The 23872-nt window shown below is 37.4% G+C and overlaps 1 protein-coding gene across 2 annotated transcripts in view; it reads right to left on the minus strand.

Moving 5' to 3' along the window:
• SLIT2 (slit guidance ligand 2) overlaps nucleotides 1-23872 on the minus strand; it is a 375237-nt gene that overhangs the window by 53599 nt on the left and 297766 nt on the right. For both annotated transcript variants that reach the window (XM_008017787.3, XM_008017785.3), the window contains 2 exons: nucleotides 22180-22251; nucleotides 19252-19415 (listed from right to left, as the gene is read on the minus strand). In XM_008017787.3, coding sequence (XP_008015978.3) covers nucleotides 19252-19415; nucleotides 22180-22251 — 236 coding nt within the window. The remainder of the gene's footprint in view (nucleotides 1-19251; nucleotides 19416-22179; nucleotides 22252-23872) is intronic.

The following is a 23872-nucleotide window of genomic DNA, read 5'->3' on the forward strand; positions in this document are numbered from 1 at the left end:
TTACTTGTATGCCTTGACGTAATGGTAAATTTTGTATAAAATTATTATTGGTCACATATCTATATGTGTCTCTCATCCATGACAAGCCAGAAATCAGCATCATCCTATGATGTTCAATAATGCAACACGAGGCCTTCTCAACTGGATGTACTGTGAGCCTCTCTGAGGTCAGTGTGGGACTCTGAGTTGGTATCTGACGTTAATGGTGCCAGTGATGCAGAGTCCCCTCATGGGCTGACTAGTTTATGTGGATGTTTTTCTTGGCCATTGTCTGTACTTTAACCTCCTCCTGCTTCATAGAAATGCCTATTGTCAGTCCCAGAGAAGACTACGTGTGTGGGTGTGGCGTGGGGTGAGCAAATTTTATAAATAAGTAGAAATTCATCACTGTAATTAAAAACACAACACAATGCATCTGCCCAGGTATCATTGACTCAGTAGTACGACTTTTGTATAGGAGATACAAAACAGTGCCTCTTTATGCATATAGAAATAAACCAAAAGTGTAAGCTCCATTATAATCTCCCTCATTTCCTTTGGATTCGGTTTATTTGTTGGTTCATTTGCACAATACGGGATAGGTGATGTTTCTGTATCTTCCTCTCCAAAAAGAAAACATCTTTGAAATGATCTTTACTTGCAATCTCATGTTTTGGAAGATATCTTTAAAAAACTTCAAGAGCCATGCAAGGTCTCGATTAAATGCATATTTAGCCACAGCCATTTACCTTTGTTCACACATACTTACTGGACAAATGACTAACAATGTGGAAATTGTACCGTCCTCAATAAAAGTATCTTCCACCTATGCTACTTTGTGCATTGTGTGTGAGAGTTCACCACAATGCCTTTTGGCAAATGTGTCTGACAAGGACACTGATATCTTTATATGTAAAACACATACATTTCTTACTGTAAACATTAATTATATTTCACTCTGTAGTATAATCTCTCTTTAGTTATTTGCCTTCACTGGAATAAGCAGCAATAATTCTAATTGCAAATTTTATCACATGCAATTTCTTTTTTTTTTTTTTTTCCTAGTTTTCTTTTTTTTTTTTTTAATTTATTTATTATTATTATACTTTAAGTTGTAGGGTACATGTGCATAACGTGCAGGTTTGTTACCTATGTATACTTGTGCCATGTTGGTGTGCTGCACCCATCAACTCGTCATTTACATCAGGTATAACTCCCAGTGCAATCCCTCCCCCCTCCCCCCTCCCCATGATAGGCCCCGGTGTGTGATGTTCCCCTTCCCAAGTCCAAGTGATCTCATTGTTCAGTTCCCACATATCAGTGAGAACATGCGGTGTTTGGTTTTCTGTTCTTGTGATAGTTTGCTAAGAATGATGGTTTCCAGCTGCATCCATGTCCCTACAAAGGACACAAACTCATCCTTTTTTATGGCTGCATAGTATTCCATGGTGTATATGTGCCACATTTTCTTAATCCAATCTGTCACTGATGGACATTTGGGTTGATTCCAAGTCTTTGCTATTGTGAATAGTGCTGCAATAAACATACGTGTGCATGTGTCTTTATACCAGCATAATTTATAATCCTTTGGGTATATACCCAGTAATGGGATGGCTGGGTCATATGGTACATCTAGTTCTAGATCCTTGAGGAATCGCCATACTGTTTTCCATAATGGTTGAACTAGTTTACAATCCCACCAAGAGTGTAAAAGTGTTCCTATTTCTCCACATCCTCTCCAGCACCTGTTGTTTCCTGACTTTTGAATGATCGCCATTCTAACTGGTGTGAGATGGTATCTCATTGTGGTTTTGATTTGCATTTCTCTGATGGCCAGTGATGATGAGCATTTTTTCATGTGTCTGTTGGCTGTATGAATGTCTTCTTTTGAGAAATGTCTGTTCATATCCTTTGCCCACTTTTTGATGGGGTTGTTTGTTTTTTTCTTGTAAATTTGTTTGAGTTCTTGGTAGGTTCTAGATATTAGCCCTTTGTCAGATGAGTAGATTGCAAAAATTTTCTCCCATTCTGTAGGTTGCCTGTTCACTCTGATGGTAGTTTCTTTTGCTGTGCAGAAGCACTTTAGTTTAATGAGATCCCATTTGTCAATTTTGGCCTTTGCTGCCGTTGCTTTTGGTGTTTTAGACATGAAGTCTTTGCCCATGCCTATGTCCTGAATGGTACTACCTAGGTTTTCCTCTAGGATTTTTATGGTATTAGGTCTAACATTTAAGTCTCTAATCCATCTTGAATTAATTTTCGTATAAGGAGTAAGGAAAGGATCCAGTTTCAGCTTTCTACTTATGGCTAGCCAATTTTCCCAGCACCATTTATTAAATAGGGAATCCTTTCCCCATTTCTTGTTTCTCTCAGGTTTGTCAAAGATCAGATGGCTGTAGATGTGTGATATTATTTCTGAGGACTCTGTTCTGTTCCATTGGTCTATATCTCTGTTTTGGTACCAGTACCATGCTGTTTTGGTTACTGTAGCCTTGTAGTATAGTTTGAAGTCAGGTAGTGTGATGCCTCCAGCTTTGTTCTTTTGACTTAGGATTGTCTTGGAGATGCAGGCTCTTTTTTGGTTCCATATGAACTTTAAAGCAGTTTTTTCCAATTCTGTGAAGAAGCTCATTGGTAGCTTGATGGGGATGGCATTGAATCTATAAATGACCTTGGGCAGTATAGCCATTTTCACGATATTGATTCTTCCTATCCATGAGCATGGTATGTTCTTCCATTTGTTTGTGTCCTCTTTGATTTCACTGAGCAGTGGTTTGTAGTTCTCCTTGAAGAGGTCCTTTACATCCCTTGTAAGTTGGATTCCTAGGTATTTTATTCTCTTTGAAGCAATTGTGAATGGAAGTTCATTCCTGATTTGGCTCTCTGTTTGTCTGTTACTGGTGTATAAGAATGCTTGTGATTTTTGCACATTAATTTTGTATCCTGAGACTTTGCTGAAGTTGCTTATCAGCTTAAGGAGATTTTGGGCTGAGACAATGGGGTTTTCTAAATATACAATCATGTCATCTGCAAACAGGGACAATCTGACGTCTTCTTTTCCTAACTGAATCCCCTTGATTTCTTTCTCTTGCCTGATTGCCCTAGCCAGAACTTCCAACACTATGTTGAATAGGAGTGGTGAGAGAGGGCATCCCTGTCTTGTGCCAGTTTTCAAAGGGAATTTTTCCAGTTTTTGCCCATTCAGTATGATATTGGCTGTGGGTTTGTCATAAATAGCTCTTATTATTTTGAGATACGTTCCATCAATACCGAATTTATTTAGCGTTTTTAGCATGAAGGGCTGTTGAATTTTGTCAAAAGCCTTTTCTGCATCTATTGAGATAATCATGTGGTTCTTGTCTTTGGTTCTGTTTATATGCTGGATTATGTTTATTGATTTGCGAATGTTGAACCAGCCTTGCATCCCAGGGATGAAGCCCACTTGATCATGGTGGATAAGCTTTTTGATGTGTTGCTGAATCTGGTTTGCCAGTATTTTATTGAGGATTTTTGCATCGATGTTCATCAGGGATATTGGTCTAAAATTCTCTTTTTTTGTTGTGTCTCTTCCAGGCTTTGGTATCAGGATGATGTTGGCCTCATAAAATGAGTTAGGGAGGATTCCCTCTTTTTCTATTGATTGGAATAGTTTCAGAAGAAATGGTATCAACTCCTCCTTATACCTCTGGTAGAATTCAGCTGTGAATCCATCTGGTCCTGGACTTTTTTTGGTTGGTAGGCTATTAATTATTGCCTCAATTTCAGAGCCTGCTATTGGTCTATTCAGGGATTCAACTTCTTCCTGGTTTAGTCTTGGAAGAGTGTAAGTGTCCAGGAAATTATCCATTTCTTCTAGATTTTCCAGTTTATTGCGTAGAGGTGTTTATAGTATTCTCTGATGGTAGTTTGTATTTCTGTGGGGTCGGTGGTGATATCCCCTTTATCATTTTTAATTGCGTCGATTTGATTCTTCTCTCTTTTCTTCTTTATTAGTCTTGCTAGTGGTCTGTCAATTTTGTTGATCTTTTCAAAAAACCAACTCCTGGATTCATTGATTTTTTGGAGGGTTTTTTGTGTCTCTATCTCCTTCAGTTCTGCTCTGATCTTAGTTATTTCTTGCCTTCTGCTAGCTTTCGAATGTGTTTGCTCTTGCTTCTCTAGTTCTTTTAATTGCGATGTTAGAGTGTCAATTTTAGATCTTTCCTGCTTTCTCTTGTGTGCATTTAGTGCTATAAATTTCCCTCTACACACTGCTTTAAATGTGTCCCAGAGATTCTGGTATGTTGTATCTTTGTTCTCATTGGTTTCAAAGAACATCTTTATTTCTGCCTTCATTTCGTTATGTACCCAGTAGTCATTCAGGAGCAGGTTGTTCAGTTTCCATGTAGTTGAGCGGTTTTGATTGAGTTTCTTAGTCCTGAGTTCTAGTTTGATTGCACTGTGGTCTGAGAGACAGTTTGTTATAATTTCTGTTCTTGTACATTTGCTGAGGAGTGCTTTACTTCCAATTATGTGGTCAATTTTGGAGTAAGTACGATGTGGTGCTGAGAAGAATGTATATTCTGTTGATTTGGGGTGGAGAGTTCTATAGATGTCTATTAGGTCTGCTTGCTGCAGAGATGAGTTCAATTCCTGGATATCCTTGTTAAGTTTCTGTCTCGTTGATCTGTCTAATGTTGACAGTGGAGTGTTGAAGTCTCCCATTATTATTGTATGGGAGTCTAAGTCTCTTTGTAAGTCTCTAAGGACTTGCTTTATGAATCTGGGTGCTCCTGTATTGGGTGCATATATATTTAGGTTAGCTCTTCCTGTTGAATTGATCCCTTTACCATTATGTAATGGCCTTCTTTGTCTCTTTTGATCTTTGATGGTTTAAAGTCTGTTTTATCAGAGACTAGTATTGCAACCCCCGCTTTTTTTTGTTCTCCATTTGCTTGGTAAATCTTCCTCCATCCCTTTATTTTGAGCCTATGTATGTCTCTGCATGTGAGATGGGTCTCCTGAATACAGCAGACTGATGGGTCTTGACTCTTTATCCAGTTTGCCAGTCTGTGTCTTTTAATTGGAGCATTTAGTCCATTTACATTTAAGGTTAAGATTGTTATGTGTGAACTTGATCCTGCCATTATGATATTAACTGGTTATTTTGCTCGTTAGTTGATGCAGTTTCTTCCAAGCCTTGATGGTCTTTACATTTTGGCATGTTTTTGCAATGGCTGGTACCGGTTGTTCCTTTCCATGTTTAGTGCTTCCTTCAGGGTCTCTTGTAAGGCAGGGCTAGTGGTGACAAAATCTCTAAGCATTTGCTTATCTGTAAAGGATTTTATTTCTCCTTCACTTATGAAACTTAGTTTGGCTGGATATAAAATTCTGGGTTTAAAATTCTTTTCTTTAAGAATGTTGAATATTGGCCCCCACTCTCTTCTGGCTTGAAGAGTTTCTGCCGAGAGATCTGCTGTTAGTCTGATGGGCTTCCCTTTGTGGGTAACCCGACCTTTCTCTCTGGCTGCCCTTAAGATTTTTTCCTTCATTTCAACTTTGGTGAATCTGGCAATTATGTGACTTGGAGTTGCTCTTCTCGAGGAGTATCTTTGTGGCGTTCTCTGTATTTCCTGGATTTGAATGTTGGCCTGCCCTACTAGGTTGGGGAAGTTCTCCTGGATGATATCCTGAAGAGTGTTTTCCAACTTGGTTCCATTTTCCCCCTCACTTTCAGGCACCCCAATCAGACGTAGATTTGGTCTTTTTACATAATCCCATACTTCTTGCAGGCTTTGTTCATTTCTTTTTCTTCTTTTTTCTTTTGGTTTCTCTTCTCGCTTCATTTCATTCATTTGATCCTCAATCGCTGACATTCTTTCTTCCAGTTGATCGAGTCGGTTACTGAAGCTTGTGCATTTGTCACGTATTTCTCGTGTCATGGTTTTCGTCTCTTTCATTTCGTTTATGAGCTTCTCTGCATTAATTACTCTAGCCATCAATTCTTCCACTTTTTTTTCAAGATTTTTAGTTTCTTTGCGCTGGGTACGTAATTCCTCCTTTAGCTCTGAGAAATTTGATGGACTGAAGCCTTCTTCTCTCATCTCGTCGAAGTCATTCTCCGTCCAGCTTTGATCCATTGCTGGCGATGAGCTGCGCTCCTTTGCCAGGGGAGATGCGCTCTTATTTTTTGAATTTCCAGCTTTTCTGCCCTGCTTTTTCCCCATCTTTGTGGTTTTATCTGCCTCTGGTCTTTGATGATGGTGATGTACTGATGGGGTTTTGGTGTAGGTGTCCTTCTTGTTTGATAGTTTTCCTTCTAACAGTCAGGACCTTCAGCTGTAGGTCTGTTGGAGATTGCTTGAGGTCCACTCCAGACCCTGTTTGCCTGGGTATCAGCAGCAGAGGCTGCAGAAGATAGAATATTTCTGAACAGCGAGTGTACCTGTCTGATTCTTGCTTTGGAAGCTTCCTCTCAGGGGTGTACTCCACCCTGTGAGGTGTGGGGTGTCAGACTGCCCCTAGTGGGGGATGTCTCCCAGTTAGGCTACTCAGGGGTCAGGGACCCACTTGAGCAGGGAGTCTGTCCCTTCTCAGATCTCAACCTCCGTGTTGGGAGATCCACTGCTCTCTTCAAAGCTGTCAGACAGAGTCGTTTGCGTCTGCAGAGCTTTCTGCTGTGTTTGTTATTGTTTACTGTGCCCTGTCCCAGAGGTGGAGTCTACAGAGACAGGCAGGTTTCCTTGAGCTGCTGTGAGCTCCACCCAGCTCGAGCTTCCCAGCAGCTTTGTTTACCTACTTAAGCCTCAGCAATGGCGGGCGCCCCTCCCCCAGCCTCGCTGCTGCCTTGCCGGTAGATCACAGACTGCTGTGCTAGCAATGAGGGAGGCTCCGTCGGTGTGGGACCCTCCCAGCCAGGTGTGGGATATGATCTCCTGGTGTGCCTGTTTGCTTAAAGCGCAGTATTGGGGTGGGAGTTACCCGATTTTCCAGGTGTTGTGTCTCAGTTTCCCTGGCTAGGAAAAGGGATTCCCTTCCCCCTTGCGCTTCCCAGGTGAGGCAATGCCTCGCCCTGCTTCAGCTCTCGCTGGTCGGGCTGCAGCAGCTGACCAGCACCGATCGTCTGGCACTCCCCAGTGAGATGAACCCAGTACCTCAGTTGAAAATGCAGAAATCACCGGTCTTCTGTGTTGCTCGCGCTGGGAGTTGGAGACTGGATCTGTTCCTATTCGGCCATCTTGCTCCGCCCCCTCATCACATGCAATTTCTAGTGAAGTTATCCGGATAATTGCATAGCAGCTCTGCACCCCCACCATTATTGCTCTAACCTTCTAAGGTGCCTTCACCAAAAAGCTATATAACTTCTACTCACATAAACTACCTGCATCAAATTATTCTACAGATTAGAGCCCACGTTTGAGTTGTTGATCTACTGAAAGAAACTCATGTATATAAGACAACATGAATAAATATGGTGACCACAGAGATTCATTGTGTCTCTTCATATTCTTTACTCTGGGAAATACTAGTACATATTCAAGTAATGGTATTGAATTAAAATCCATGAAAATGATAGTGCCCTGTAGTGTTTAGTTTTTCTATCAATTAAAAAACGCCTGAAATGTATTGAAATTCTGGTTCTATTTTACCATTAGGAGAAAGTTGACTGCTCCTAGGATGACTGTATTAAAGGAAAGAGGTGGTGCTTACTTCTTCTAGTGACCCCTCAGTCACTAGGAGAGACTGTGCCAGTGCTAATGTCCCCTACATTTTGTCTTGGTAACTAGAATAACTAAAGGAGTCTCTATATCAATTTACAGCTGGGAAACTGCTGGCATTAATTCTGAAGTAAAGTGAGCTCCACAGAAATTTAATTTCTCTCCACCCTGCCAAATTTATTTATCAATTAAGGGCAAAAAACTTAGCTGTTCAGCACACTGCAGAAATGAATGGTGACAGTGAAAGCAGTTCATTAAATTAGCATAATACCTAACGACAAATGGTTTTGAGCTTGCTAAAGTTATATATGCGTCAGCAAGAGGAAAGAAAATAGCTCATTGCTAGTGGATCCCTTAACCAGTTTACAGGAAAGAACCTAACTCAGAACAAAGGCGTAGGATGAAACGGTGAAGAAATGTATGCCAGCAAAACAGCAAGTCAGCAAATGCAATGACTCTAAGCATTTATCTGGCCACATCCCAAGGTCTTGAGAAAAAATGTCTTTTGGCTTGTTACTGTGCTTTCAACCTTGTAAGGCTGTGGCTTAAATAAAAGGAGTTGAGGGTTGGCAGTTTGTAAGTTCATCCTGCGGAATGTGATGCGTTCCAAAAATGATGTCTGGGTAATTAGATGAGAAATTAAGAGATTGTCTTAGGGAAGAAAATGGAATACATTTTGAAGAATTTAATCGAGCATACTGGCAGCATCACTGCCTGGCTGAAACAGTCTGTGTCCATTTTACCACATAGTGGAGACTTATTTAATACATGTCCACTGGACCATATCTGATTAATCATCACTAGCTAATTTCCTTGCATTTTATTCAAGACCAAATTTGGTTTTCCATAGAGATAATTATGCTGAATTATTTTTATATCTGGAATTTGTTATGGGAGATTGTTGCCCCCTCATATATGTTCAGTTTAGCTGAACAACAACAACAACAAAAAAAAAAACAAAAAAAAAACCAAGATAACAAGCATTCTCATACACCCAGGACTCTTTTAACACTTTCTTAAACTTGCTGAACTGATGGTGGCACAGGGTTTGGGAACAGAGTAAAATAATTGAGTTCTAATTTCTTCAGGTTGGTGAAGTTCATGACTATCAACTTTACCAATGGTAAAGTTAGCTATCATTCTATTTGCTTCTCGTTTTTCATATCCTTTTAAACCCAGTTATTCAACGATCATTTGTTATTTCTAGTACTTGAGTTTGAGTAAAAGATGTTTGTAAGTCAAACAAATTCCACATAGCAGCATCCTCTGATATCTCTAAGGGTCTAAAAATGATATAATTTCTTTTCCTATTTTATGTAGCTTGTAATTCTCCTTAACCAAAAATCCTTTTTGGAATGTGATTTTTACATCTACCTGGTTTATCTAAATCCGCTTGTTTCTATAGTCTAATCTCTTGAAATGATATTCCTTGCCTCTGGCTCTCCTCCCATTCATCTTCCTGTCTATATTTTGCTCTTCTAAGTCCATCTTCTGTCTTCTATTTGCATCCAACTTGTGATTCATTTTCTATCCACTACACTTTCTCAGAGCTCCTCTCCTGCAATCTTCTTATTCAAGGAGAATGACAACTTTAATCTGTTTATACAATAAGGAGATGATATCAGAGCTAAAGAGAGATGCCAAATAAAGTCATCATAAAATGGGGGAAGAGTTAAGTACAGCTCTCCACGAGCAAATCAACACTTGGCAGAATTTTGCACACGTGATTAGTCCTAGGTGAAATGAAGATGTCCATAATACGTAGCAATCTTGGGCACAGAATCTGTGTCAAGCAGGGAATCTAGTGAGATCAAGGACAACATTAGGGCAAGTACTGACACTCTTTCTTAGACTTCCAGAGCGCTGGAGTAGGTAGGAGGAACAAAAAGTGTTTTATTTAAAAGGAGAAACGCAGTCATTTTCTTGTTTGTCCAAATTTCAACAAAGACAAAGGCAAATGAGATCTTGCTGTTTACCTGTTCATCACAGGCTCCCTGAGAACCTTCTATATGTGCTACGAGCTGCTCAGATTTGGGGAGACTACAGGGACTATTATGAAACCCATGGGAAATAGAAGTGGGCACCAGGTACAACACTGAGAGTTAATGACCTTATGCTGTTAAGGCATGCAACTGTGATTTGCAAAGCAGGTGTGGCCAAGCACCAGAAATAACAGTACAACTTTAAGAAACGGAAGAGGTCCTCTGTGTTCTTTCATGGCTGCTTGGTAAACAACTGCGATCTTTAGGCTTTTCTCCTTTCTAAAGCTAACTGGTTCCAAGAAATGTTAACATATTGTTAACAAATTAGCCTTCATGAGATGTGTGCCACAGAGGGGAAAGGAAATGTAGCTTCAGGGATAAAGATCTTTACTAATGTCACTGAAATGAAGGAGAACAGTCTAAGCAAACTGGATTGATTTAAGATTTGGTCGTGATTAAGAGAGCACTATAGTATTAGCTACATGGGTGGAGGTGTGGTTAGCTTAATAATTCAAAGGGAAAATGAGAAGAAAGTTTGGTTAACAATCTGTCTCTGTCAGTTACTTTAATCTTTAATGGAAGAACTGTCGGATCTCAAACCCATTAAAGCTTGTAGGCAGACTTGCTTACTTGACTCAAATCACTAGTTATGCACCTGACACCACTATTGCTACCCAGTGAGTTCTGCATCTCATTTTGATTTATTACCAAAATCTCCAGACAAAAACTTCTAGCTGCATTCTAGAATCTGCCTTCATTCTGGCATCCCTTAGAAATATGGGTCAAATAACAAAATCCTCTAGTACTGCCCTTGTATCAAGTCAGAGGTACATCAAAGGCAACTCAGGGAAATATACTGGGGATATTTGATGGGTATAATTTAACTAAAAGAAGGTTTTTATTTAAACCCAATGCTTTTACGCTCCACTTGCAATTACATTATGGCATTTCTCAAGTATTATTAATAATACCAAATGCGTATTTGTTGCCAACATTCCATCATTAATTTATCAAATATTTACTGAGCATCTACACTGTGCCAGGCACTAGGCCAGGTTTTAAGAGACCAAAGACAAGTGAAATGCCTGAATTTCTGAAAAAACTGACAGTTTAGCAGTAGTGACATACAGGTATCAATTACAGAGTGGACGTGGGGAATGAGAATGCACGTCTTAGTATATGTGTTTTAAGTTTCTGCAAGCCATCATGGGACAAGAATCCACTAAGTGAATGGAAATATGAACGTGAAGTTCTTAAGAAAAGCCATGGCTAGAAATTTAAAGGCATGGATTGAAATCTACTGAGAACTTAATAGGGCGAAAGATAGAACATGTCTACATGAAACAGTGGGTGGAAAAATAAAAGGAATGAGGAAGCCAAGAGATTTGAGAGGGAGGAGAAGTGGCCACCACTGTCGAAGATGTAAAGAGAGCAAATAAAGATAACGAAAAAGAAGCCACTGAAATTGGCAAGACAGAAGGCACTGGTGTTCTAGTTTCAGTGGAGGGGTGGAGATGATCTCCAGATGATAGAGGTTAAAATCCTGTAAATTTGCATTGCAAAATAGTTAACTAAAAACACAAAGGCTAAATTACTACACCTTTTGGATTAGCAGGCTTGGCCATTTGCAACACTTACATGTGACTTTGGGCCACTAAATGGACTTCCTGAGTCAAAATTTAATAGAAAGGGCAACAATTATTTTATAAAATCTTTGCATCCGAGGGAATATGGATGTAAAACATGTAAGAACACAGCATTAATTGCTAGTTCTCTTTAGCTATTAAAAACAAATGTCTGTTAAGTTTTTCCCAGTGTTTTAAGTTTTAAAAAGTATAATAAAAGAGCCTCCCCTTTTTAAAATGGTACTTTAGCAGATTACCATAGCCAAACCTGAATGCTCTCTTTAGCCAATAAGCAAATCAAAACCTCCAAAATCTAAGGTAATTTCCAAGATAATCACTATGTACAAGTAATACTAAATCTGAAAATGTAAAAAAGATTTGACCAAGTTCTAAATAATGCTTCAAAACTGATCTGACTTGTGAATTTTTCATTGCTGTAGTTAGGCCTGAATTATTTAATCACCTTCATACTTAATTGAACGACCACGGGCAATATCAATAATTTTGAGACACAGAACAAAAGCTCTCACTCAAGCCTATCAAAAACTCGTCCAAAATGGAAAATGTTGATCTTGCTAAGAAAAACAATAGTATTACAATGTTATTGCTGAGAGTTGTGATATTTTTCACAGGAATTCCAGAATCTAGAGCACTCCTAACATATAAAATTAGAGGAAGAGATCAACCATGGCATGCTAAATGTTCATTATCATGGGTTCTGTCAAGATTTCAGGTTTCTTTGACATTTCAGTTGGCCTTTACAAATGAAGTAATGAGGTACTTCAGCACCATATCCCGGCCTTTCTTTTGAGCTCATGGCTACCAGATCCCTGCCCATTTGGGCCTCCTCCTCTCTTTGTGTTATATTCCATTTGGTTCACAAGAAGAATTTCCTGTTGGCCTCCTGGACCTGACAGTATCGTTACAATTCCATAGTCATTTGGTATGGATATATTATTAGCATCTTATACATATTTCTATCACCAGACTTCCATACCGTTTTTTAGAATTACCTATTTAAAAGTATCTATCAGTAGAATATCAGCTCCATGAGAACAGAGGTTTTACTCTGAATTGTTTATTGTTGTGTTCTTACCACCCAGACACAGTGCCATGTACATTGTACGAACTTGAATATTTGTTTAATGAATGAAGAAATATATCATTCATCTCCATTAGCCTGTTCACTCTTCAGCACATGTAAGTCATCTCCATGTGATTGTTCACTCTTCAGCACATGTAAGTATTTAATAAATGTCTTTCAAATAAAAAAATAATAATTTAGTTGCTCCATAGCTAAAACTTCCTGAACTAAGAGAAATAAAGGGAATATTAGAAATTAACAATGTTCCACTTTCCACACTGACTTTCTCAATGACTATCTGGAGAGGACAAAAGCTGTTTTATTGCAGACTGCTTAATCACTCTAACGTCATCTTATATTTAAAAGATGAGGACAGGACATTTGTGTTATAAAGACAAGTCATGGCCATCTGCTTCCCACTCAGGAATGCTCTATCTGGGTATTAATTAAATATGATCTGATAATCAGTTTCTTCCTGTTCATTTATTTCTGTTATGCGTCAAAATGATGAGAGTTTATATAAAGAAAACACTTTTTTCTTTATTAAAATAATTAATGACTCAAAATAACAGCATGGCATGGCATTCTCTAGTAGAAAAAAAATCATTTAAATTGTATTTAAATATAGCTATGTAAACAAGTATTCAATTAATTCATCTTCCTGCTACATTTTGAAATTATACATTGACAAACCTTAATATTGAGAGTTTGTACTTATATAATGTTCATGAATAAAATAAAAATACATTAGACTGGCATAACGAGAGGGAAAGTTAAAATACATAAACCTCAATTATAAAACATTTAAAGAAACATTATATTGTTGCTTTAAAACTCATAAAGCACATATGCTTAACAGTATAGTACTCAGTGGATTTCCTTGAATGAATTATTTTAATTAATAAGTTAAAATACTTGGCTTTCTACCAATTCATTTTTATAAGTAAATATTTCTAGTAAAGCTTTTGAGGGTAGTTCAGAATTTTCATTTTCTAAGTATGTTTCAATAATAGGGTGGCAATCTTATTTACACTGAAAATTTATTTTGAAAATACTTTTATTGAAAACTATAAAATAAACTTTAGCAGTAAGCTTTGGAATCAGAGTCAAGGTTCAAATTCTGACTCCCATCAGCAGCTGAGTGATTTTTAAAAATTGCTTAGTGACTCTAAAATACAATATTTTCATATCTCAAATGGGGAAATGATAGTTTTCTCTATAAGAATGGTGGAAAGATTAAAAGACATAAAAATCTATGTAAAGTACTCAGCATTAGGTAAACTACTCAATAGAACTTATCTATTATTGTTATTATTATTTGTAATGGTAGTAGTATTGGCAACGATCCAGTCTAAATGGTCATAAACCTTGAACTAGCGGAATCTTCATTAATAGGACAAAGAAACTTCAAAATAGTTTGACAAATGCTGAAACAAATGCTGGCAAAGGTCACTGTAAGTTTCAGGGCCTATCACTCTAAAATTCAGTTACAGAAAAACTGAGTAAACTCTAAAGTCTTCTAAAGGCAACTGCGATTATATTGATTGAGCCTTGAATGTCTACACTGCTTGCCAACTGGCTTACACCTATGCTGTTTGCTATTTAAGGTATACCTTGAAATACACGCAATCTATTGATCTTATAGTTTAGTGAATATTACACTGAACTTCCACAGTTGAAATGATAAATTTAGGCTTTACATCATCTGATAATTAACAAGTTTTAGCTCAACTGTTTTTGCTGGCCCTGGAACAGGTCCAGAAGTTTCCTACAGTGTAAGCTCTGCTCCCATAGTTATGCCCACCTGTAGCATTATCCTCACATTTGTCTGCCTGTCCACCTATGTCATTAAATCTTCACAGCCCTCCTTCTTTTACACAAATGATTCCTCTGAGTTCTTGTAGCAACTACACTATCCACTATGGTAGCCACCAGACATGCATGTATATTTCAGTTTAAATGTAAATAAAATAAAATAACGATTATTTTTCTCAATTGCATTAGCCATATTGTAAGTGCTCTATAATCCTATGTAACCAGTGGCTACCATATTGAATAACACAGATTTGGAACATTTCTATTAGTATAAAAAGTTGTATTGGGCAGTGCTGAAAAGAGCTAATTTTCCCTCAAACACCGTTCCATTACTGCTACATTATGTACATGAGATTCTAGAGTCAATAAATGAAAAAAAAAAAAAGCTCAAGTTAGTCAGATAATAAATACTGAGTTACACAAAGATGTATGCACGTATGAATCTATGTACAGGCAGACCTTGGAGATATTGTGGGTTTGGTTCCAGACTACCTCAATAAAGTGAATATTGCAATAAAGACAGTTAAACAAAGTTTTTGGTTTGCCAGTGCATATAAAAGTTATTTTTAACTATACTGTTATACATTAAGTGTATCTTAAAATGCAATACCTTAATTATAAAATATTGTATTGCTAAAAAATGTGAATGATCATCTGAACCTTCAGTTAGTTGTAATCTTTTTGCTAGCCAAGGTTCTTGCCTTGGAGTTAGTGGCTGGTAAGACTGATCAGGGTATGGTTACTGAAGGTTGGGGTGGCTGTAGCAATTCCTTAAAACAAGACAACAATGAATTTTGCTGCCTTGATTGACTCTTCCTTTCACCAAAATATTTCTCTGTACTATGTGATGCTGTTTGATAGCCTTTTATCCACAGTAGAACATTTTTTCAAAATCGGAGTAAATCCTCTCAAACTCTGCCACTGTGTTATCAATTAAGTTTATATAATATTCTAAATCCTTTGTGGTTATTTCAACAATGTTTACAGCTTCTTCACCAGGAGTGGACTTCATCTCAACAAACCACTTTGCTCATCCATAAGAAGCATCTCCTTTTTTGTGGAAGTTTTGTCATGAGATTGCAGCAATTCAGTCACATCTTCAGGCTCCACTTCTAATTCTAATCTCTTGCTATTTCTACCACATCTGTAGTTACCGACTCTATTGAAGTTTTCAACTCTTCAAAGTCATCTATGCAGATTGGAATCAACTTCTTCCAAACTCCTGTTAATATTGATATTTTGCCCTCCTCTCATGAATCACAAATGTTCTTAATGGCATCTAGAATGGTGAATCTTTTCCAGAAGGATTTCAATGTAATATGCCCAAATCCATCAGAAGAACCACTATGTACAAGTGCTGTAACCTTATAAAATGTATTTCTGAAATAATAAGACTTGAAAATCAAAACTATTCCTTTATCCATGGGCTGCAGAATGGATATTGCATCAGCAGGCATATAAACATCATTCTCCTTGTGTATTTCCATCAGAGCTCTTGGGTGACTAGGTGCATCGTGAAGAAGCAGTAGTATGTTGAAAGAAATCATTCTGAGCAATAGGTCTCAAGAATGGGCTTAGGAAACCATGCTGTAAACAGATGTGCTGTCATCCAGGCTCTGCTGTTCCATTTGGAGAGCATAAGCAGAGTAGATTTACCGTAATTATCAAGGATTCTAGGATTTTCAGAATGGTAAATGAGCATTGGCTTCAACTTCTTAGCCCCTAACAAGAGAGTTAGCCTGTCCTCTGAAACTTTGAAGCCAGGCACTGACTTCTCCTCTTTAGCTATGAAAGACCTAGATGACATCTGCTTCCAATAAAATCTGTTTCATGTACATTGAAAATCTGTTGTTTAACAGTGTCAACACCTTCATCAATTATCTTAGATCTTCTGGGTAACTTGCTGTAGCTTCTACATCAGTATTGATGCTTCACCTTGCACTTTCATGTTACAGAGAAGGCTTGTGTCCTTAAACCTCATGAATCAACCTCTGCTACCTTCCAGCTTTTCTTCTTCAGCTTCCTCACCTCTCTGAGCCTTCATAAAATCAGAGTAGGAGCCTTGCTCTAGATTAGCGTTTTGTTTAAGAGAATGCTGTGGCTGGTTTGATCTACTATTTGGATCACTAACACTTTCTCCATATCAGCAATAAGGCTGTTTCATTTTCTTATCATTGGTCTGTTTGCCGACTTCTAATTTCCTTCAAGAACTTTTGCTTTGTATTCACAACTTGGCTAACTGTTTGGCCCAAGAGGCTTAGCTTTGGGTCTATCGTGGCTTTCAACATGGCCTTCCTTGCTACACTTTTTGTTGTTGTTGTTGTTGTGAATTTCTAGCTTTTGATTTAAACTGAGAGATGTGAGACTCTTTCTTTCACTTGAACACCTAGAGACTATTGTAGTGTTATGAGTGGTCTAATTTCAATACTGTTGGGTCTCAGGGAATTGGGATTCCCAAGGTGAGAGAGAGAGACAGGGGACTTATCTTGGACTTCCGAGGGCATTTCACAAATTAATGTAAACTGTGATGCTCTAAGAGTGGAATACAAATATGCAACTTTTCTCAGATTTGTGTTACAGTATTTTTTCGAGAAATAGCTCCAGGGAATTATAAACTTTAAGAAATACAGATAAGCATTAGCATTATTAAAAATAAAGTATGAGTATCGCTGGGCACAGAAAGGTGTAACAGAATCAGTTTGCAGTTTCTCACCTTCCCCATGTAATTTGCCTAATAATGTGCTGAAGAGAAGGTTTTATGCCAGTTCTACCTTCCTTGCCTCCCCTTTGACAATCATCTCTCTCCCACTTTACAAAAGAATGATATACTTCTCAGCCCACCAGAAACTTATCCTGGTGCACTGTCCCAATAAAGAGCTGGGATCGTAAAAGAACAATTATTGCAAAAATTCTTGCAATCAATGCACATAATCCCAGAGAGGTACTGCAATAACATTTCACTTTCAACTTTAAATAAAATATTGATAAACAAGTATGTAGTTTCAATCAGTGATGCACTAGTATTAACGGCAATAATTCAATTCAAAGAAGATGTAAAAACTTACAGACTTTTGGTGGCAGGAAATTTTAAAATTTCAATTACACACTTTTTTTGGAGCAAAAAGTGATATAATTTTCTGAGGTATTGAAAATAGGAATTCAAGGAGAAACTACAGTTTAAGAAAAAAAAATGCAATATATTAAGGAGGATCTTGTTTTTTTCTCTTATAAAATTAGCTCTGGTATTTAGATTCCACCAGATACATTTAAAAAAATCACCGAAGAGTTTTGTTTTAAAATGTCAATATTTACAATATGCTGCAAATTACCTTTTGCAAACATTTACCACTATGAAATACATTAGAGGCCAAATTAAAAACATTGAGGGTGTGTATAGGTTTTGAAAATTACTTCTTTATTAATAAATTATGAAGTGTCCTACATCATCTATTTTTGGTGTTTTGAAATGTTATAATAATACAGTAAACAGCTAACATATTGAATGTTTCTGCGTGTGAGGCAGTCTTTTATCTGTATTATCTAATCTTAACAAAATCCTTTCACACTGTAACCATCACCACCTTTGCTTACAATGAGGAAACTGAGGCACAGACTAGTAAAGTAATTAAACTACAGTTACCTAGTACCAAAAAGTGAAGCTGGGATTTGGCTCCAACCAGGCTGGGCTTCAGAACTCACACCGCAACCCACGGCACAGTATTACCTATTTATGTTTTTCCTCCATAAACATTCAAATGTTGAAAGCTTATCTTTTTAGTTAGGTTTTCAAGTCATGGAAGGCAAGGCCATCCCATAAAGTTCTCTATGCTCCATAACACCTAGGATTGAGTTTTGCACATAAAACATGCTTAATCAACATTTTCTGATTAGACATTTAACATTTTCAAGAATTTCTCTCCTCCATCTAATAATCATGAATGACCCTCTTAAAATATACACCATCTGGCTGGCTGTGATGGCTCACACCTGTAATCCCAGGACTTTGGGAGGGGGGCGGATCACGAGGTCAGGAGTTCAAGACCAGCCTGGCCAACATGGCGAAACCCCGTCTCGACTAAAAATACAAAAATTAGCTGGGTATGTTGGCACTTGCCTGTAATCCCAGCTACTTGGGAGGCTGAGGCAGGAGAATTGCTTGAACTGGGACCTGGGAGGTGGAGGTTGCAGTGAGCTGAGATTGTGCCACTGCACTCCAGCCTGGGCTAGAGAGGGAGACTCCATCTCAAAAAACAAAAACAAAAACAAAAACAAAACAAACAAAACAAAAGCCCTCCCAAAAACCCACAATCTAATAGTAAACTTTATCCCACTATTTATAAGGAACCTAAATCCATATAGCTGACTACCATCGGTGGAAATATTTACGCAACAACTTTAGTAGTGGTTATCTCTATGTATGCTGATTAATGGTTAATTTTATTTCTTCTTGCAGAAAATAAATTGTTTCTTATTATTTGTATTTTCCTATTGAGGGGCACGTATTATTCTTGTAATAAAAAAGGAAAATAATATTTGTTATTCTGACAATATTTAGAATTCACAAATACATCAAACAAAAGGAAAAGAAAGGGATATAAACAAGCAAGAAAGAAGAACATCAACACAGGAAGGCTGCAGCACACGAGGCGAGTCAGAAGGTTTGGGCTGAACACTCGGGAGGGCCTGTTTCTCCTTACCTGGAATGAGGAAGCCACAGGGCCCTGGCAGCCCTAGGAGCAGGGCACATGTTCAGACAGGGCAAAAGCAAAACATTTGACTTGTTAGAGGCTATGACAGGAATTTCCAGAAATTGTGAACTCTATATTTTTGATACATTTTCAAGAAAACTTGGCCATTTCCAATGGACTACTTCTGAGATTTATTTGAAAAGCCTAATTCTTTACTTGGGCACCTCGGGTAACTGCTCTGTCTTGTCCAAGCATGGGCTGAAGAAACAATCATTTATTGGGCTTTTCAACCATACCTTTGGAGTGACAATTGGTTGTCTTTTTTCTTTTTTACTTAATATAGTAATGCTTAAAAGAAATGCAAATGATTAAAAACCATACCTTGACAGGTAAATTTTTTGGAGGGAGTTGTGAGTAAAAGTTTATCTGCCATTTCTCCAGGACCAGCACAACGAGCAATTCCAGGCTCCTTATATTCCGACTTCACCCAGTCGGATAACCACTGCATGTTACAATCACAGTAAAGAGGGTTGGCTCCAATTGCTCTGGAAAAACAACACCACAAAAGCACACACACATACACATACACACACACACACACAAGTATGGAAGGATTGTTATTTCCTAAGGGCAAAGAATTCAAAGTGATGCTCAGCAGAAAATCCCCATAGATATACTGAGGATAACAATTTAGCAAAAAATAGAGACTCTGGGGATTCCCCATTTTCCTGAACGATGTGCACTGGGATTTAGTGAGTTGTCACTGGTGTTAATACTCATCTTGCTTTAGAAGGTCTCCTAATATTTTCAGAGACGTGTTTATATTGAGTGTAAGCACACCCTGAGTGCATTAACATTTCATTCACCAATTATTTACTGATGACTTAAATCACAATGCAAGATTGTGAGGACCCAAATATAAACAACACATTATTCTTACCTCCAGAGAACCCTGCTGCAGAGGAGATTGATATTACATTAGGATATACTCACAGATGCAAAGAAGTTTCATTAGAAGTGATGTAGGAAAAGTATTTACAAGATGATGGCGAACCAACAGACTAACTTTTGTGGGAGGCTAGTGGTTAAGAAACTCTCAGCTGTGTAGGATAGTTAGAGTTAAGTAGAAAGAAAGGTTGGGAACAATGATGCAGGTAAAGGACAGGTAAGTACAAAGAAAGAACATAAAATACTGAAGATGTCTAGAGCTAGCTCACCAGAGCTGAGCTGGACCTGCACTGGGTGGTGTCTGTCCCTTTTCAAGGTCGTTCATTTTATGGTTGTTCATTAGTAGTAGTGACAGGAAAGTAATTAAGGTAATAGCTAACATTTATTGCACTATTACTATATGCAGGAGCTGGGATAAGCCATTTATAAGAATTACTTCATTTTATCCTAAATAGTAACTTTATAAGGTCCATTTACTTAATAATTCACTTTACAGATTAAGAAACTGAGACCTGGACTCTTAACCTTATAAAGCTTGGATTGAAGCAGTAGGTGCATACAATGGCATTTAAAAACGGCTTACTTCTGATTTACAATTAGCTTCTAACTAATAAGACCTCTAGGTCTACTGCCAGGAGAGTTATGTTATGTTTTTAGGTAGCTCCCCAGATATATGTGTAGAGTCATAATACTTGATATTGTGGAAGTTTTAATGCCCCATTTAAGAATCAGAATGTAGTGAATGTTATGCGCATATGTATGTCAGATTCAAACCCTTCCAAACTGAAAATGAGCAAAATGTTTTTTAGTCATTTGATCTCATCTCTGCCAACATTTAAGTCCTTGCTATGACAGGGGAGGAAGCGGGAAAAGTGAAAAAGCAGAGCTCTTTATGATCTAGGGGGTAAAAGACAAGGAACAAATGAAATGCAAGGCAGAGCAGGGCACAGGACAAGAAAGAGTCCACTTGCTCTCACTGTGGCGGGAGGAGGCTGGTAACACGAAGGGAAGTTCTGCTCAGCTCAAGCAGCACCTTTCCTGTGAAGCCGCTTCTGATGCCTGACCATAACACTAGCAGAACGGCTGCCTCCTCATTCAGGCTGCATTCTCTGCCTGAGCTAGTAGCTTTCTTCATATTGCAGCTCATGCATGTGGCAGCCATGGAGTTTGTAAAGGAGTGGCTTAGAGGTAGGTTCTTGGCTCAAAGATGAAAATGGAAAGGCCCTGCCTTCCTGGACCTAGTAGTTTAGTGGAAGGAATATTGATAGGCACCAGTCTGAGAGCCTGATGTACAAAACGTCAATTGATAGCACAGACTCTAGAAGGCAAATGCAGACATAATGTGATTGACTACTGGATCTCCAATTCAATTCAAAGAAGATGTAAAAGCATAGACTTTTGGGCAGGAAGTTTTAAAATTCCCATCATATATATATTTTTGGAGTCAAAAATGATTATTCCTTTCTCAATTTGGTAATCTCGTATCTTCTTGGAGTTTGTGGATTTTCAAGAGAAGTGCAAAACCGGGAGAGGATATGGCAGGTAATCTCTTCTAGGGAACTAGGGCACAACTGACATTGATGTTTAGGCTGAAGTAGATAGTTGCCACCAGGCATCCAACTGAACATCAGCCAAGGAGGCTTTGGATCCTAAGGCTGCAGACTGAACTTTCTTCTAGGTTTGCCATGATCTTAACATTACACCTAGTAATAATAAAATCACAGAATTTCACCCCAATGAGTGTTTTGGACTCCACTTATCACATATTTTCAAATGGTTGTATGGTACTTCCAAAAACTATGGAGATACCAACAAGTTGCAATCAGAGAAAACACAAAAGAAAAGCCATTTCACCCAATTTAAGCATTTGGCTGTGTCTTACTTCCAAACTATAGTCTTGAACCATGTTGAATTTATTTTTGTGTGGTGCCATAGTTGATGCTGAATAAACAAATCCACTTTGAGCAAATCAGGATAGGCTTCATAGAGAAGGTGATATTTGGGATGTGACTTAGAAAAGCAGGGTTAGGATAGATAATTGAAAGGCAGCTGATATTCTAGAATCAGAAAATAATGAGAGAAAAAGCATAGGCTAGTAAAGTTGGAGAGCCATTATTGTAGAAGAGACATGTTTAGCTAAGCAAAGATAATTTGACTAATGGAAAATAAGAGCCAGAAGGGAAAATTAAAGCCATCTTATAGACGGCATCATATCCAGTTTGAAAATCTTCACATTTTCTTTAAAGATGAAACCGGTTACATCTTATGATGTTACAATAAAAGAACTGGCAGAGGAATGTTCCAGGTCACTCACGAGGAAGGGTTTGACCCTAAACCTATATCCATAAACCAGGTACTCACAGATGTGACAATGCAGAAAGATCATTGAAAGCACCTTCAGGCACAGCAGAAATGTCATTTCCATGTAGAGAACTAAAAGAAGGAAAAAGAAAAAGTAAACTTCCTACATTTCTGAACTCATAGACTTCAGAGAAATTCTGAGACTTTAGTTTATAATAAGCATTTTAAATCAGTGCAGAAAAGATGGTCTATAAAATAAACCATTTCAGTACAACTGGATATCTGAGAAAGCAAACAGCTTCCACCTCGCATTATGTGTACAAAATAAATTCCAGAATGAAGAATTAAATGTAAAAATAAAGATGTATTAAAAGAAAATATAGAAGATCTCCCTTTTATAAACGTGGAGTGAGGAAGGCTTTCAAAGGCTCAATATAAAATCCAGAAACCATCAAGGAAAACAGGGAGAAATTTTTGACAACATAAAATATATCCAAACAATAAAATATTCCATATAAGAAACATAATAATATATATTTGCAACTTATACAAGGATTAATTCTTTTATTTAAAAAAAAATCCTGCAAGCATAGAGTCAAGTAGTAGATGCATAAAGGTATCTACATTAATAAGGAAAATATAAAGTACCTAACATAAAATGGGGAAATGATATGATCAAGCTCACTAGAATAAAATGCACCAGTGCTCAGTAAGCAAATAAAATATGCTCAAATGCTCTACTAATTGGAAGTGCAAATTAAGACAGGAATGCAGAATAACTTTCAATCTGTCATATGGACAAAAATAAAAGAATAAATAATACTCAATGTCTGCAAGAGTGTTTTGAAAAAGGTACTCTATTAAATAGTTGGTGGAAAAATAAACTTCTAAATGGACAGAGTCTTGTTTGGGGAATAACATGACAGTTACTTTTGGAATCCTTCCAATATACTTGACAGTACCTTCCCACACACCCTACATTCTTGCTGAAATGTCAGCATATTTGCACCAAGATGAATGTATAGGATGTTCATTAGAGTACTGTATAGTACTCATGAAAATTTGAAATTAAACCAAATTACAGTAAAGATGAGGATGATTGAATCAGTTCTGGTTCCTCCCACCAATAGAATAGTCTGTATCAGTTAAACAGCTGAGTTATAGGCATATATGTATAAATATATATCTATTCTATTCTTATACATGTATTTTTATTCATATAGATGATAGACTAGAAATATTCAGAAGCATATATTAAACAAAAATAGACAATGGTAGAACAAACACAGATCCTATTAATATTTGTGGCTTTTAAAAGTTATATAGCCATGGACATACATCTATGAGAACAGAAAAACATGCATCTGAAAAGGACCAGAGAGCACATCAAACTGTCCATTCAGAAGCAGGAGAGTAGGATCAAGGATCATGTTTTATTTCACATATTTTAAAGTACATTTTTATAGTAAAATGTTTTCATATACTATAATTTCTAAAGAAATTAATTTTGAAAGTTTCTCAAATTAATTTTGAAAGTTTCTTTCAAAGTTAATTGAAACTATATAAACCATATATCTTAATGTTACATATAATTAAATAAATGATTATAACAACAATCAGTATTACTAAAAATAAACTCACATTGTCCAAAGCAATGTTGGACAATGATACAGTAAGACATGATTTTTCTGTTTCCGCATTTATAATAAATCCTAATGCATGTATCTTCAAGCACCAAGAATCAACAAAGCAG

The sequence above is a fragment of the Chlorocebus sabaeus genome, chromosome 27, assembly GCF_047675955.1.
Source record: "Chlorocebus sabaeus isolate Y175 chromosome 27, mChlSab1.0.hap1, whole genome shotgun sequence".
Lineage (NCBI taxonomy): Eukaryota > Metazoa > Chordata > Mammalia > Primates > Cercopithecidae > Chlorocebus > Chlorocebus sabaeus.